General features: G+C 47.3%; 2 protein-coding genes across 3 annotated transcripts; one reads left to right on the top strand and one right to left on the bottom strand.

Annotated features, from left to right (window-relative positions):
• The first annotated feature begins 456 nt into the window (after window positions 1–456).
• plvapb (plasmalemma vesicle associated protein b) lies at window positions 457–4,425 on the top strand. Its single transcript, XM_062452778.1, has 6 exons — window positions 457–1,056; window positions 1,346–1,445; window positions 1,810–2,231; window positions 2,473–2,622; window positions 2,885–3,025; window positions 3,709–4,425. Exons 1-6 carry the CDS (start codon window positions 670–672, stop codon window positions 3,718–3,720), a joined length of 1,212 nt encoding a protein of 403 aa, XP_062308762.1. The 5' UTR covers window positions 457–669; the 3' UTR covers window positions 3,721–4,425.
• Window positions 4,426–7,883: 3,458 nt separating this feature from the next.
• On the bottom strand, window positions 7,884–15,770 carry gtpbp3 (GTP binding protein 3, mitochondrial). Of its 2 annotated transcripts, none has more exons than XM_062452938.1 (9): window positions 15,460–15,770; window positions 15,013–15,278; window positions 14,663–14,749; window positions 13,437–13,639; window positions 12,056–12,128; window positions 11,208–11,351; window positions 10,040–10,205; window positions 8,439–8,762; window positions 7,884–8,271 (listed from the first exon to the last, which is right to left on the bottom strand). In XM_062452938.1, exons 1-9 carry the CDS (start codon window positions 15,519–15,521, stop codon window positions 8,040–8,042), a joined length of 1,557 nt encoding a protein of 518 aa, XP_062308922.1. In that variant the 5' UTR covers window positions 15,522–15,770; the 3' UTR covers window positions 7,884–8,039. The 2 variants fall into 2 exon arrangements, with proteins under 2 accessions (XP_062308922.1, XP_062308923.1); XM_062452939.1 differs by having other exon boundaries at window positions 15,013–15,275.
• Between the last annotated feature and the right edge of the window lie 1,515 nt (window positions 15,771–17,285).

The raw sequence follows: 17,285 nt of genomic DNA, 5'->3' as shown, positions 1-17,285 counted from the left end.
GTATTTCCTTTAGGAAGGAGAAAAGAATAATTGTATATTTGCATTTTTTTATGGAATCATGTGTACACTTTGCTAGTTGGCCAATACTTTCACACCTGTGCTCAGTCCATTGTACAAATGCTCGTCTCTGACAGCACTTTGAGGAGTGCTACCAATATGAATGTAATGCCAGCAGTCCTTAGTGACCGTGGGATGATGTTATGATAACCTCAGGAGCAGGCAGGGGCAGGGGCAGGACAGGCCGGGAGGATGCTGGAGGGGGTGGTGAAGGGGGGCTGGCTGGAGGAGCCAGGGTGGAGGGATGTCGGAGGAGCGGACAGGCCAGGGGGTGGGAGGGTACTGGAGGGGGAGGGTAAGAGGGCTGGAGGAGCCAGAGAGCAGGGGGCGATGGGGGTTGGAGAAGCTGTGGGGGCTGTAACAGGAAAGAGGTGCCACATAGGAAGTGTGCCTCTGCGTTTATAAACACGGTGCCTCCTGCACGCCTCAGGTTCAGTGTTTACATCCACGCGCTCCATCGGTTTCTCCACAGCCGTCCCCCTGAAGCACAGGACGACAGGACCCACCGACTGAGACTTTTTCAGGAAGGAAACTCGTCCCAAAAGACCCTGAGGAATCCCTCCGTGGTTCGGTCGTCTTCTTTAGTCCCCCCCCTCCGCGCTCCCTCCTGAGATGTACAACACCAGCTACTCCCGGGCCAAGTTCGGCCTGGAGGCCCGGGACACCCACAAGCCCAAAGGCAAGAGCTGCGGCTACTACATGAGGATCGTCTTCCTCTTCTCCTCCCTGATCCAGTCGCTCATCATCGTCAGCCTGGTGCTCTTCCTGGTTTACGGGCAGCCGGAGAAGTCGGCCGAGGAGAAGCAGGTGAAGGAGCTGGAGCTGAGCTTCAACAGGCTGAGCGAGAACCACATCCAGCTGAGGAAGGAGAAGGGCGAGCTGAGCGGCGCTCTGGGTGCCCGCACGGGCGAGAAGGCTGCCCTGGAGAAGGAAGTTCTCCGGTTGAAAACGGCGGCCAACGCCACGATAACCAGCACCAAGGTCTTGCAAACCAGACTGGTGAGTACACAGGATTGGGGTTAAGCTTGGGGAGGTTTTGGGGAGATTTCATGTATTTTAGTAGCAAGGAGGAAAGTCCTGCCATGATACTATATGGTGTATTATACGTTGATGTTGGCAAGTCTTAGTGAGCAATAATGAAATTGAAATAAAAGCTTTTTGCAAAAATAGGTGGGATCATGAGATGTATAGTTTATTTTTTAATGATTTTTTATTTATTTTTACTACAGCTTGTAACAAAATATAAAAGGCCTTCAAAGTTTTAAAATGATTACCTTTTGTATCACAGAGCCAGTGTGAAACAGAGAAAAAGCTAGCGATGACCCGATCATCCCCTACGCAGTGTGCCACCCCTCCAGTCCAGCGACCCCCGGTCTCAACTCACAATGGTACAAACCACACTTCAACACTGATTCAATGCTGCTCTGCATAACATTACATTTACATGTATTCATTTAGCAGAAGCTTTTTTAACCAAAAGTTAAGTATGAATGGCACATGTAGGAAGTGCACTAGACAATCAAAGATTCTTTCAGTGTGATTAAGTTCATGAGTATAGTATTCCCCTCTTTCCAGTGGAAAAATGTATACAATGTAAAGCTGATACTACATTTGGATCGAAAACGTTTTATTCAAAGTGATGTGCAAAAGAATACAGATTGAAAGTGCAAGGATTCGAAGTGCGTAGTTAAAACAGTATTCTGGTTGCTTTCGAGTTGTTTTCGGGGACCAACCTTCTGTCCTCTTCTCCAGCGGAGTTGAAAACTCTGCAGGCTAAGTATGCCCAGCAGGAAGCGACATACAACCTGCTGAAGGCCAACTTCACCCAGACGGTCCTGCTCATCACGACCCAGAGGGACAGCGCCATCAAGGAACGCAACGCCCACCACCTGGAGAACATCGCCTTGAAGAAGGAGAACGCCGACCTGAAGGCGGAGCTCACCACCTACACCAGGAAGTGCAAACAGGACTTCTCCAAGTCGCTGGAGGGCATCCAGACGGTGACCAGTGGCTTCCTGTCCAGGATCAACACCTTGTTCCCCCACTCCATGACCTTCCACCTGACCTGCGACAAGCAGCAGGAGCAGGTGGAGAAGATCCGAAGCAGCTGCACCAACCTCTCCAAGGAGGTGGAGGATAAATTCCAGCGGTACCTGAACAACGTGGGGGACAAGGTGTGTGTGTGTGTGTGTGGGTGTGTGTGTGTGTGTGTGTGTGTGTGTGTGTGTGGGTGAGTGAGTGAGTGTGTGTGTGTGAGAGAATGTCTGTGAGTGTGAGATGCATACACGTGTACCAGCAGATCATCAGGTTGGAGGTTCAAATCTCCCCATGCCGTTAGTTGCTTTGGATAAAAAACATCTGCTCAATGATCAAATTGCTATGAATGATTATGTTGACATTGTATTGGACGTCCAGGTGGCTGATATTCAACTCCAATCCAGTCGTCTGGAGGTCCAGAACAGCGACCTGAAGCACCAGCTGGCGCAGTGTCAGAGCAACTACAGCCACACTACAGACGAGAGCCGGAGACGTCTGCAGGATAACCAGCAGGCACACGACAAGCAGGTGGGTGTCTGTTCCTGTCTGTCTGTCTGCCTGTCTGTCTGCTTTCCTGTCTGTCACACTGCTAGTTACCCACCTGCAGGACTTCAAAATGAACATGCATGGCTCCAAATGGTTGTAAATTCGAAACTGTCAACATACATGTGAGCTGCTGGTAGTTAATAATGGTTTATACATCCCGTGGCTTAAATCGATTTCTATCAGCAGGTGGGTAAGGCCCCATTAAATTAAGATTACCCACAATGCTTGTTTGTTGCTCTCCCAGGTGGAGGCTCTGCTGCTGGAGCAGAATCGTCTGAGGGAGGAGAAGAACCAGCAGGTGAAGCAGTTGAGCAACCAGGAGAACGAGGTCCAGAGGCTCAACACCAAGGTCCAGACGCTGACCGCTGCCCAGGCCAACTGTAAGGTACGGGCAAGACACGCTCGCCCTGTCAGCCAGTCATAGCTCAGCGGTTAAAGTCAGGTCGCTGAGCGGTTAGGGAATCGGGCTAGTGATCTAAAGGTTGCCCGGTTCGATTCCCGGCCGTGTCAAATGACGTTGTGTCCTTGGGCAAGGCACTTCACCCTACTTGCCTCGGGGGGAATGTCCCTGTACTTACTGTAAGTCGCTCTGGATAAGAGCGTCTGCCAAATGACTAAATGTCTAAATGTCTAAAGTGATGGACTGCAGTTAAAGAGATTGCAGGTTTGAAACCCCCTGGTACATTGGTTTGGATAAATAAATACATTTTGTATCTACTGATAAAAGTAGATAGACAGAGTGCAGCCCCTGTAATCGTTCAGGTTGGTTACGTGCTTACAGCCACAGTTCAGTGACGTGTTGGCATTGAATACATGTGAGCCCTAGTAGAGGTTGGAAGACGACTGAAGGGGAGTCAGCACAAACGATAACTCTAAGGGTTAAGGCTAAAGGGCAAGCACAGGAAAGCGTGGACGGGCAGGATAACAGCGAACACGTTACAACGAGGAAGCGGAGCTTGAGAAATATTTGGTCGGGCCTCCTGCCAGTTTCACTGTGTCTGTCCGTTTTACACAGTCACTCTGGGATTCTCTGTCTGTGTCTGTTAATACTGTGATTTCTCATTGCAGAAGAGCAGGTAGACTCGTGTGGGAGAATGGCAGTTGGAGACACTGGTATCCGCAAGCCCTCGAATGGGCTACACGTCGTGAAACAACTCTGGTTAAATCTATATCATTAAAGACCCTAACACTAATGTTAGGTCACTAAGACTGAGCACTAACTGAGAGAAAGAGGAAGAAGAAACATGATGAACATCCAAACCAGGACCTTAAAACCAGGATGTTATTCACCACAGTGACAAATTAGTGTGACACAATTAGTGTCACACTAATTTCCTTTTGAAGGATAAATAAAGTTGAAAGTTGAAAGTTGAAGTGACTACACTGGAATCATTATGTGCTGATTGACCAATTATAATTTCCATTTTCATGTAAATACTGACACGACCAATTGTATTGAATATGACATGCACTGTATATAGTACACAGTTCTAATGCACTTACTGTATGCCTGTTAAACTGAACTCATGTGTACTGAAGGGATTTTACTATTTGTTTTAACTTCATTTTTATGGACTTATGGCATTGTTCAACCACCCAATACTCAGTTCAGTATTTTCGCTTTACACTTTGGTTCATTTTGTATAAAACTGCGAGAATGTAAATAATTTGATGTATTTTAGGCTTGTTTTCTGATGTTGCTTTTAAAAAATTGTTTTATTTATGAATTAGGACATAAACACCTTTGACCACCTGAATTTAAGAAAATAAAAATTTCGAAAAGTATTTTCTTGTCATATTAGTTGATATAGCATTGATGCCAAAGTGAATGAATTGACTGAATTGACTGTGGAGTTATGCAAGTTGTAAAAAAAAACACAGTCAAATATTTGTATCCTAGTTATGCGACCTTGAGTCTTATCTCTTAAACTAGCAAACTTTATGTTCCCCCAATGGGCCCACTGTTAACAGTCCCACACCCTGATGACGGGAGGTGAACTCTTATGATGAATGCCTCCATATATACCTCTACATCATGTACAGTACAGTCCATCCACAGTTACCAGGGTCAATCTCTCACTGGACACCTCGTGCTATCCTCTTTGCAGCTGAACGATTTATACGTCCGTTTTTTTAGCTTGTGTGAGAATGAGATCTGGCTAAATATGTTGTCACCACATCGTACAGTAACTTTGTGTACCGTAAAGTCTCGATAGGTTTTACTACTTCAAACTGAGTCCTCCTTTTGTGAGATCTTGTATACAGTATATACAACTAGAGCAGAGTGCGAATTATAAAATGATAATCGAGGGGGTCAACTTCTGCAGGGCGTAAAGTCATTTTTACAATTACAGGTAAAAACAATATATTCATGTATCGACCCCTCCCGACCTGTTATTTTTACCTCTTTTGGGGGGGTCCAAGTCTTCATTAGGGGGGTGAAACCCCCCCAAGCCCCCCTGTAATTTGAACCCTGATACTAACCCCTTTGGTCATTTACCCCAAAACACACATAATAACCCTTTTGGTCATTTTATCCAAAACACACATACTAATCCCTTTGCATGAATGAAAGTTAAGGGTCTTGGGTTGAAATCCCATGGAAGGCTTAAATGGTCTTTCCTTGCAGAAACTGTATTTTTAATGACCGCACACTTAACCTTGAAGATGTGTTTTCAACAAGTTCATGGTTGCTTGTGTCCCTGATGGCTAAGTGGATAAACATGTGGAGCATTAAAGTCAAGGGTCTTGGGGTGCTTGCATGTCAGAGCCCTGGCTGTGCTCCAAGCATGATGGGAACTGGGGTGCTTGCATGTTGGAGGCCCAGCTGCATACCAGCCGTGAACTGGGATTTGATGCCATGCTGCTGCGTCTGACCGGCCTACCTGCATGGTTCGCATGCTTATCCATTACGCCACCGGGGCGTAAAACACACCTGATAATCGTTGGTCTTGATTGGCAATCGGTTCACATGACCAATACCACCTTTCCAGATGAATGAGATCTAATGTAACAATCCCCAGGATAGAAACATTTAGCAGATCTAGCTCTAACATTGAGTCTATCAGGAACCACATGCTCAAAACTGACTGCATGTTTTAGATCTATAAGTGCTTTCCCAACTGGATGGGCCCCAGTATCAGTTTTAAAAGCACCCACAGATCTAAAACGAGTCTGTTTTGAGACTCAATGTTTGGTCATTTCATCCAAAACACACATGCTAACCCCTTTGGTCATTTACCCCAAAACATACATACTAACCAGAGTTAAGCGAATTATACAATGATAATCGGGGGGGTCAACTTCTTCTCCAGGGCGTAACGTAATATTTACGTTTACAGGCAAGAACGATATATAAATCGCCCCCTCCCCCCGACCTGTTGTTTTGGGGGGTCCAAGTCTTAATTAGAGAGGTGAAACCCCCCCAAGCCACTCCGTAATTCGAACCCTACATTGTGAGATCTTGTCATGCACAATAGCCCAGTACATTGTGTAGCCCTGCATAGTTATACCAGTTCAGACCGAGTTTGTCCTCCTCGTGCTGCGGCGTACCGGCAGCACAGGAAGTGCCCGTGTCGTGGCTGCGGATTGGACCAGAACCAGAGGGCGGGACTTGCTCTGCGCTGCAGGTGAAGAAGCTTCTCTCTGTTCTCAGGAAATCCTTTGTTTAACACAACGTGTTTTTCAACCCTATATGGCCTACACACACACACACACACACACACACAGTCCTACTTTAACCCTTGTGTTCTCTTCGGGTCATTCTGACCCATCAGTCATTGTTACCCACCGTCGTATTGTGACAACTTTACCGCATACAAAAACAAAGTGAAGCATTTTCTTTTAACCGTCAGGCTGTCTCAGACCCTCCACATTGCGAAGGTTAAAAGAAAATGATTTTTATTTGTTTTTGTATTGGGTAAAATTGGGTAAACACAACGATGGTTCGTTATGAACCTTTGGGTCATGTGACCCCCCCTAAGGGACTGGAGATGACCCTTCATCTGAACCCCAATGCTGCCATCCACTGTTACAGAGCCATTCTCCCTAGAACACACATTAACCCTCGTGCTGCCTTCGGGTCACATGACCCAAAGGTTCATAACGAACCATTGTTGTGTTTACCCAATTTTACCCAATACAAAAACAAATAAAAATAATTTTCTTTTAACCATTCCAATGTGGGGGGTCTGAGACAGCCCGACAGTTAAAAGAAAATGCTTCACTTTGTTTTTGTATGAGGTAAATTTGTCGCAATACGACGGTGGGTCACAATGACTGATGGGTCAGAATGACCCGAAGATAACACAAGGGTTAATCAGTCACAGGAAACGCAATTACCACATAGGCTGAAACGACCCTCATCCCTCAACCGCGAACAAAGGGCCTGCCACAGATCACAGCTTCTGTCTGGGCACTGCTATACTGTACGAAGATAAATTTACAACCTGGAATGTACCTTGGCTCAAAGAGAGGATATAGACCTCCTCCATAAAATCCAGATATTTCATATATTTTAACAGGTCCTTCAGTAACTTCCACAAAGTAAATAGTGATTTTTAAAAATATTGAAATATACACTATATCAAATATCCAGACGCACTCCGTGTTGCTCCTCTTGAACTGTGCTCGGTATTGATTTAGCTTGTCCTACACACATCCCTCTCCTTGTGGAAACTTCCAGAATGGAAGCCAAGCAGACTCTGCTTTACAGATCAATCCAGCAGCAGAGTCTGTATCGATCTGTTAGGATAGAACAGGCTCTACTTTTAGACTAGAGCTTCTCTGTGCTGACACACCTTGTGTGTTAATCTGAGATGAAAGGAGGAGAGGTAGCGATAGAGAGAGAGAGGCAAAGCTACAGAGAGAACGAGACAAGAGCGAGAGAAAAGATTGATAAAAAGAGAGGAGAAAGAAGTAACGATAGAGAAAGAGAGAGAGATAGAGAGAAAAGAGAGATAGAGAGAAGAGACAGAGAGAGAGAGCTGACGTGTAGGACAGAGTTGGTGTCGTCAGAGACCTGGGCGAGAAAGGAATAAACTCGGGGAAAAGGGGTGAGGAGTTCACTGAGGAAACATAAATATTGAATCTCGGCCAGATTGACAGGGGGAACAAAGGGCGTGGAGAAGATCGCCTCCGAGAGCGCCTCGTTCCCACCAAATAACTCTCCGGGACAAGACATGTTTCATCTCTGCTCGGTCACATCATGGAGCACAATGCATTTGAAACCATCTGGACACAGGTTCAGTATATGACCTTTAATACTGGCATAAAAAAAAACACCCAAAAAAAGGCAGAGGGTATGCCGAGTGCAAGTTGTCCACCATGCACCATGCTGGCACAACATACATTTCCGCCTCACAGTCGAGCTGTCTGTGTCTGTTCTGCAGAGCCTACTATTATTTCCCTATGCAGAAGTCTCTGAATATGATATCCAGGATCTCCTCCGCGCCCACCCGTCCTGTGATCCGGCCCAGGCTGGTGAGGGCCAGGCGGACCCCCTCGGCGGCGAGGGCCAGGTCCTGGTTCCGGTAGTGGTGGTACTGGGCCAGCGCCAAGCCACACTGCTGGAGGTGGGCCCTGTGGCGGGCTTGGGTCAGACTAGGGGAACCGGACAGAGGGTCACCACACCTGTGGGTAATAGCAACAGTTTATTAATTCAGCAGATGCTTTTATCCAAAGTCACCCCTGCCCATGACCAAACTACTAAGTTTTGAAGTGTGACATTTTTGTCTGATGCTCTTGCCGTCTTTGACGACTCCCCAGGAGTCTCTACGGGGTGTCGTCGACCAACTCACAGAGTCCTGACGTGGCTGTGGAGCAGGGAGAGGAAGGCCTCCAGGCCGGAGCTGGTGTGGCAGGAGAGAAAGCACACAGGAGGGAGGCCAGGGCTCCTCCTCAGCTCCTCCTCCACCCTCTCCCTCCGGTCCAGAGGCACCAGGTCGCTCTTGTTCAAGACCAGCAGGCACCTCTCCGGGTCAGCGCCCGCGCCCGCCTCGGGGGGCTCCCTGCTGGGCAGCACGCTTCGGAGGTGCCCCTGGAGGAAGTCTGGCACCAGCGTGTCATCGGGGGGGAGCTGAGTGGAGTCCACCACCACCAGAGATAGGTCCGCCTGCTCCACCCTGAGGGGCAGAGAGAAAGGGAGAGAGACAGCGAGAGAGAGACAGAGATGAAGAGAGAGAGATCGAAGGAGATAAGATGGAGAGGGAGAGATGGAAGGAGAGGAGAATTAGAGAGAGAATGAGAAGAGGGACAGAGAGAGACAGAGAGAGACCGGGAAAGAGAGAGACAGAGACAGAGAGGAGAGTAAAACATATTAAAAAAAGAGAGCGAGAACACCGCCAAAACAGTGCCGTCATCCGTCGAGCCCCTAGCCGCTCCGCAGGACTTCCGTTGTCTGAATTGGAAAGTCTGAGCTCCGCGTTCGCTCTCTCCTATTGGCTGGGTGTGAGCTAGCCAGGGCTCGTTGTCTCTGCTAGCGTGTCTCCAGAGAGAACAGCAGCATTGCATTGTTACCACCTCCTTCCTGTCCGGGCCCAGGTCATGAAGTGACGACCTGTTCTGACTAAAAGTCCCCTGAAGCACCAAAACTACCCGTACTTCCTGTCTGAGGGACAGGAGTGAGCAGTGTGTGTGTGTGTGCATGGTGTGTGTGTGTGTGTATGTGTCTGTCAATATGTGCAAGATAGACCACAGAGAGAGGGGGAGGGATGGAGGGGGAGATGTTTCTCCTATTGCTTGTTTAGCTTTGGTATAAACAGTGGAAGCAGCTGTCAGAGGTGGTCATGTATGTTGTATTCTATCACCTAAACCCCCCCAGTAGCTATTATGCAACTGGGACCAGTTGCACTGTTGTTGCACAACCTTCTGGGTATGTTTATAGTGGATATTTATATCCATACGTTTGCCCTGGGAGGGAATGTATACAGTACGTGGACGTAACTGGAGTCAAAATAAAATGTACGGCGGGCAAAAGATTGACTTATTTCTTCCTTTGTTTGTCTTCAAGGACAGTCACGTTTTGTTCCATCGTGTCGTAAAATTGAAGACAAAACTGTTCTGCAAAACAGAACACTGACAGGAAAATCCTCCCTAAAACTCAGCATTCTAATGCCATTATGTTCCAAGTAACACATTCCTAATTCTGATCCAGATTGCGTGACCGGAACTGCGTTTGGCTAATCAATCATTGGAGTTGAAGAAAAAAGAAAATCCCTCACAGTGACAAACCCCTACTTCCTATTACAGCATAAAGAAATGGTATAACAACTAGTAACTTAACTAATAAGTCTTTGGATAAAAAAATTTTTACAAAAAAGTATTACACCGTATACCCTTATTTTAACACGCTTATTTCAGGTGTTTTGGTTGGGTTGCGCTCCACAGGTCGGTACAGTACCTCTCCCGGGCTCTGCGGACGCCCTCCTGCTCCACGCTGTCGGTGCTGTCTCTCAGCCCCGCCGTGTCACTCAGCAACACGGGGAGACCCCCCAGGTCCAGGGGGGTCTCCACCACGTCCCTGGTCGTCCCCGCCACCGCGGACACGATGGCCGCCGGCCGCCGGCCTGGACAGACAGCAGGACAGAGGAGCGCTTGGTCACAACGTGAGGGGGGGGGGGGGGCGGGGCGGCAGAAACCGATGTACAGTGTCGCAACTCTTCATATGAAACAATGACAGAAGATCTAACCCAAGGTGGAGGATGGCAAGGGCCAGATTGTAACTGAGGGATAAAACCATTTTTTGCGTATCTTTCTTATCGTTGTTATATTATATGAATTGTATATGTTATGTTGTTAACGTAACAATATAGGAAATGTGAGGGTTTTATTCAAAACATCGCAAAAACAAAAAAAAGGCACAGAGTTTGGAAGCTGTCAATCAAATCCCGAGGCTTCCCACTTCTCCGCTGGGCCAGAGAACCTGGCAGCCGCAGGCCAACTACACAGAGCCCATTAATACTGGTCAGACAGAAGGGCGTGGGCCCTGGGAAAGACTGAGCGAAATAGGAAACAATAACAGGATTTTATCTGAAGACTGATAAATAAGTCTATTCTTCAGATAGGAAGCTGTGAAGACGCCTGCCAAGGAACCACTCCACATCGTTTACGTAAGGCCGTGCTAGATTATTTTAGGATGCAATATGTTAAACAAATATATCCAGCCTGATAAACAGAACTAGTTAGATTAAGAAGACACAGGGTTGAATGATGGTCCCTGCTGGGACTCGGTGGTTTGACCAGGACGCTTCTATAAAAAAAACATGCTGTGTAAAGGAAACGGAGTGAACCGAGAAAATACACTTGAAACCCTTATATTATTATTTTTTTCAAGAAAAATCTTAGACATGTCCTACTGATGGCTGTGTTATTGTGTACTTAGGAGTGCGGCTGTTCACCGAACTGTACTTAAGAGGGTTTGGTTTGGTTGTTGTGTACTGGGATGTGTACATGAGGGTGTTGTGTACTATGCTGTGTACATAAAGGGTGTTGTGTACCGTGTTGGACTCACACAGGGTGTTGTGCACTGTGCTATGTACATAAACTGTGTTGTGGTGTACTGGACTCACACAGGGTGTTGAGAAGGCTGCTCTTCCCGGCGTTGGTGGCTCCTGCTATGACCACCTGAACCCCGCTCCTCAGCCGCTCTCCTCTCCTCTCGTCCCTCAGGTGAACCTCGATCTCCCTCTGCAGCTCACACACAGACCTGTCCACTGGAGGGATGGGGGCAAGCCAGAACATGGAGATGAAGTTCGTCGTCTTTTACGTCGGAATAAAATGTGATCTTTGCTTACTGGGCGGGTTTAACTTCGACAGGCTTGCCTGATTTTTGGACAACCGTAGTTGACATAAAAGGCTGAGCAGAATTAGCGTTGTAAGTTTAGTTTGCTTTGCTTCAAGCCACAACAATAACAAATGGGCAAAGGGGTCACTTGGTGCCACCAAAACAAACCCTCTGATGCATAGAGCCGCTCAGAATGCTCTAAGATCAGAAGGTTGTGAGTTTCCAGGCTAGCCAGACGTCAGGCGACACAGAGGGGATGCCCCCCCCCCTCCCTCCCTCCCTCCTCCCTCCCCCCCTCCATGGGAAACACAGGGCCACACAGCAGGTCTGGGCTCTTTAAGACCAAGCTGCTGACGGTGGATTCCTGTGGACAAACTGTCAGGCCGGCTTTGAAGACAAGACTAATGTCTCCAGTGTCCCTCTGGCCCTCTCTCCCCCTCTCTCCACACTTCCTCCAGGAAACTTCTCAGCAGTCCATCTCCATCTCCTTACAGTGGTGAACGCTCGCTAGCTAGCCCAAGATCCAAACAGGAAAACCAACCGGACACACCTCCCCCACCACCACCACCTCGCGACCTGAAAGACACGAGTGCGTCCGCATTTTTCCGACACAGGAGGGCAGAAGGTACGTACCTTGGTTTAAGACCCCTTCCTCGATGAGCTCATCCTCACTGAAGTCTATGAACGCCTCCACGTGAGCCAAAGCCTGTGGGCCGCACAGGAACACAAATCCAATCAACCTTTATTTGAAAAGCCCTTTTTTACAAGCACTGTCACAGGCGGCTTCATAGATGCCCACAGATCAGCACCGAAAACCAACTTAAACCCTCAGGGAAGAAGAGAAAACTCCCTAAAAAGGTTTTTAAAACCCAAGACGATGAGAAGCAAGGTTCATAATGTTATATTATGAACAACAATGTTCAGAATAATATATGGTTAGGTATGTTCATAGGTATAGTCAGATGTTTTCATGTACGGGTACTCATTTAAGTCAGAGTAGACAATACATCGTATGTGCTGACATACAGTCTAGGATTCTTGATACGACTAGCAGTCCCATACACTGTAAGCGAGAGGACACAGCGAGCGCAGCTTACATGACGCAATTTCTACTACCAGGTCCTTAAAACCTCGACACACTATACACCGTACGACAAACACCTGCCACGCTGTTTAGGGTGTGTGTCGTACTTTATTCCGAGTTCAGATCCCACGCTACTCTCGAAATGCTCGGATGCACTGTAGGATGAAGACTGTCATGGACGACGACTGACGCAGGACCCGTAGATCCGCTCGGACAGGAAGCTCTCTACGAGCGCCCAGGCACATTGTGTCGAGACAATAGCGTCGCTAGCGGCATTGTCTCTCTGTCAAATTAACAAGAAAGCGGGCCGAGGTGCCTGTCAACAACATTTCTTAGAAAGCGAACGTGTCAGAAAATAGAGGTAGGGGTTTTCGGAGGCTTCTTGGCTGCTTTGCCTCAGGAAGACTTTATTTAGGATTCTTTTCTGGAGGCTTAAGTCTCCTGAGGAGAGCCGGGGGCTGGAGCCGTGGGTACAGGCCTGGAAACTGAGTCCCCTTCCTACGTTCAGACGTATCCTTTAACACGAGACTGACCTCAGATCAGTGGCAAAGCATCTGGGAAGGGCGATAGCGGAAGTCCCCCGCCTGCGCCCCACCTTCGCAACAGGGTCGAGCCCTCCGCGAGGAGCGAAGCCCTGGATAGAAGAGCCCTCCGAGAGGAGCGAAGCCCTGGATAGAAGAGCCCTCCGAGAGGAGCGAAGCCCTGGATAGAAGAGCCCTCCGAGAGGAGCGAAGCCCTGGATAGAAGAGCCCTCCGAGAGGAGCGAAGCCCTGGATAGAAGAGCCCTCCGCGAGGAGCGAAGCCCTGGATAGAAGAGCCCTCCGCGAGGAGCGAAGCCCTGGATAGAAGAGCCCTCCGCGAGGAGCGAAGCCCTGGATAGAAGAGCCCTCCGAGAGGAGCGAAGCCCTGGATAGAAGAGTGGTTTCATACCCGTTTCAGCCTCTGGCTCCAGTCCTGGTAGAGGAGGCCCAGCTCCCCAGACATCTGCCTGAGGGCCTGCCTCCTCTGGGCCTCCGTCTCGGCGTGGATCAGGTCCCCCAGCCCCTCCACCTCCGTCAGGCCCAACTTCCCCGCGTGGAAGGCCCTCCGTGTAAACTCCCCTGCCTCCGCCGGCCTCACACCGGGAAGGCTTCCTGAAAAACACACGCAGCAACACGTAGAGTAACACACACACACACGGTAGCACACACACACAGTAACACACACGGTAGCGGACTCACACACAGAAAACACACAGTAACACACACAGTAGCAGACTCACACACAGAAAACATGCGAGACACGCGTACACAACATTCACACACAAACACACACAGTAACACACACACAGTAGGAAACACAGAGTAGCACACAGACACACACACACACAAGCAGAAACGACATCAGCAGGGTCAAAACCGGTGTCGAAGCTAGGGTCAAGGGGCCACTTTAAGTTCACTGTAAAAGGCGAAAACAATCAAAAACAATCCTGGGCAGGTTAAGAAAGGTTTTGTTTTTGTAGCAGTTAGGAGGCCCTCAAGACTTTTAAAAGTCCTCGAGAGTTAGGTATGTTTGCCTTCTGTGTGTTTGGTCTCTTTAAGACTTAGACACACAGTACACAGTCCATCCGGAATTATCAACCGACAAGTTAGACTAGCAAAGAGTTGTTAAATAATACCCACCATATACTACACAAACCGTATTAATTTACCTACACACACAGTACACAGTCCATCTGAAATTATCAGCCGACAAGTTAGACTAGCAAAGAGTTGTTAAATAATACCCACCATAGATATACTACATGAAGCTTATTCATTTACCCATAGATTATTTCCTACTTAAAAGACAAATACAGCCTTCCATTAGGATATCCATTATGGTACACACATTTTGTGAACTATTGTGTCTGTGAATACATACAGGGATTATACAGAAACTAAACAATGTCAAGGTTTGTCACGTTTACTATTTTATGACAGCACAGCTGTCATCTCAAGTACACCACAGTAGGGAAGTCATTCTTGTCTGTGTAACACTGCCCTCTAACGGCCAACGTGAGTACTGCACAACAAATTTAGGAGCTTAGAGTAGGAAACATCACAGGCTGGGAGCACAATCTCACCATGGTAAGAACATCTGTCATGAACTGAAAAAAAGATCCATTCGTATCTCACCTAGAGCTTGCAAGACTGCTGCAATAACCGCCGGTCCACCATGGATATGAAACTCTGCACTGTCCTCGCCTGTGAAGCTGTGTGGGCCTGCAGAGGTCACAACAACATAATGCACCTTTACATTATCTTTCACATTGTATTTTTTAACAGGCTCTTCCCTCGAAAGCGACATGGTAATAGTGCCTATGGAAAGTACAGCAGAAGATCAAGGTTCAGAAGTGCACGGTTTTAACAGTATTTTGGTGGTCAGAGTCAAGGAACTAGGTCTAGTTAGTTACAGCTAGTTACAGTTATCTCCATGGTGATAACTTGACTCAGCAGGCGTACACTACACAGGGTCTTAGTCTGACCTGGGAACCACAGCACCAGCCCTCTGTCCAGGAGCTCCTTGGAGCGCGGGTCGGTGATGCTGCGGAGGAAGGCGGTGCGCGGAGCGAGGCGGCCGCTGGTGAGGCCGGTCATTTTCCTTAGGGCCGTTAGGGAGTCGGGACCACTCACGCGCACCACCGCCACTCCACACCTGCCGTGTCCTGATGACAAGGCATATATGGTCTCGGCATCACTGAGTTCTCCTACAGACCTGCGCAGGCTCCTCTGTGGAGCAAACCACGGACTGCTGACAACAGGGAGAATATACAAATAATCAAGATATACAGGATTATTTTCATCCTCAAACAACGGTTTGAAGACAATGCATACAGTTTGAAGGTATCTTTGTAATGATTTCCTACGAATTTTTTTTTTTCCGTTCTTGATATACAATAATAAGCTAACACAGTTGGAACACAGAAACCAACCTTGTTTTAAGGATGCAGACAACCCGTCTCCATACTCTATGGGTCACTGGCAACATGATCATAGTCAGTTATGTTACTATTCTGGTTGCATCTCATAGCTAGCCTGCAGTGGAACTGTTGTCCAAAACATCAATGTCTTGAGCTTACGCCATTGGGCTGCTTCATATACCAAGAGAGGAGATTACAGAAATACTGAGAAATAAATGTCGGCCCATATTTCGGATCATTAATCCATCCTTCTTTCCTTGCGTTACTCAAACTTCCATTCCCACCGCGCTGGCATTTCAACCACGATGTCCTTGTTGATCGTCTTGTGGTTTCTGATTGGTCTTTGAGTTCCTGTGTTCTTTGGCTAGCAATTATTTGGTTTGTTAAAATTCTGTCAATCAAATGAGGATCCGCCCTTGTTGGGCAGTCACATTTGGTCCGTGTTGCTACTGCGACTTTTCTTAACGTAGGTCCATTTCCCCGGATTACATCAGGCGTCGATTTTACTGCTTTTGAATGCAGGTGAACGAAACAGTGTTACTGAAATGTGCCTCGTGTCGTAAACTCAGGAGTTAATTGCCTACCTTTTTTTTTGCTCGAAAATAATTGGCCAAAACAAGGAAAGTTATTAATTAATTCATGAAACTGTATGAATAACTATGAATAACTGAATTAATCTCAGATTGAACAATAAGAATTATTCACACCCAGTTATCTAATCACCAAGTGAAAGTCTGTAGTTTATATGTTCAAAAACGAATCCCTTCCAAAACCGATCCCAAGTCCATTTTGAGTGAGATCTTGTTGTCTAGGCTACATCACTTGTCGGACGTTTCATGGTCATAAAGATATGTACATCCAAACAGTACACCCACACAAGCACTGCGTGCACACTGGAGTATGCCCCAAATGGCCACTGCAGATACTTGCAGCTGTCAGGGTGATGAGTAAGCAGAATTTACACTACTAGACTCGCTACCTCTGAGCAATGGGCAGGGGGGAGAGCTTGGTTTGAGTAGGTGTGTTTGTGTATTTGTGTGTAAGTGTGTGTGTGTGTGTGTGTGTGTGTGGGGGGGGGGGGGGGTGTGAGGCAGAATAGACTAAAGACATAGCCTGAGGGGGGGGGGGGTTATATATGATATTAATTATTTATAGCCTCTTCAATGTGTACCAACACAGGGCATCTGTCAGATGAGAAATCAATCACTAGTATTGTTGCTAGTTGTTGTTAAAGATAACAGGCCGCACCTTACAGTACACACACAGTCACCGCTGTATGTAAACATCTTACACGCAGGTTGACTTCAACCTGTCTGGGATGTTTGGCAGCTCCAACCAAATGTTTTACATAAAAATGTGTGATGTGAAGGGAATTGTTCATATTAGCTCAATGCACAACTAGCATTTCCATCTCTCCTTCAACAGAAAGTATATTTGGAACAGTTTTTAAGTATCTTACATTGAATTTAAAGGATGATAGAGTGCTTTAGTGTGTTTACAATGGAAGGTGTGAAAGGGATTATAGGCTATAGCTACTGGGATGCTGTTTGTATGAGTTCAGTTGTGCACCTTAAACAGAAATCAATCATTTTCTCTCCACATGATCTGGACTGAGAGGGGACAGATTAACTGCCCACCAACTTGGGTTCGGCTGAAAAATTAATCTATGAAGATATTTTTGGATTAATAAATAAATCATAATGTGCTTAATCATCCGGGACAGCCTGTGTTAGGTCTGGGCTATGCCAATTCATAGGAGCTACCTGCATAGGAGCTATCTGCCAGACAGTTAAAGACACCTTCGTGACCTGTCTTATTTCTGGTCTAAAGGCTTGGGA

This window comes from Osmerus eperlanus, chromosome 26 (assembly GCF_963692335.1).
Source record: "Osmerus eperlanus chromosome 26, fOsmEpe2.1, whole genome shotgun sequence".
Taxonomy (NCBI): domain Eukaryota; kingdom Metazoa; phylum Chordata; class Actinopteri; order Osmeriformes; family Osmeridae; genus Osmerus; species Osmerus eperlanus.
The sequence above is the reverse complement of the archived record's forward strand: the minus strand, read 5'-3'. Positions and strand labels throughout refer to the sequence as shown.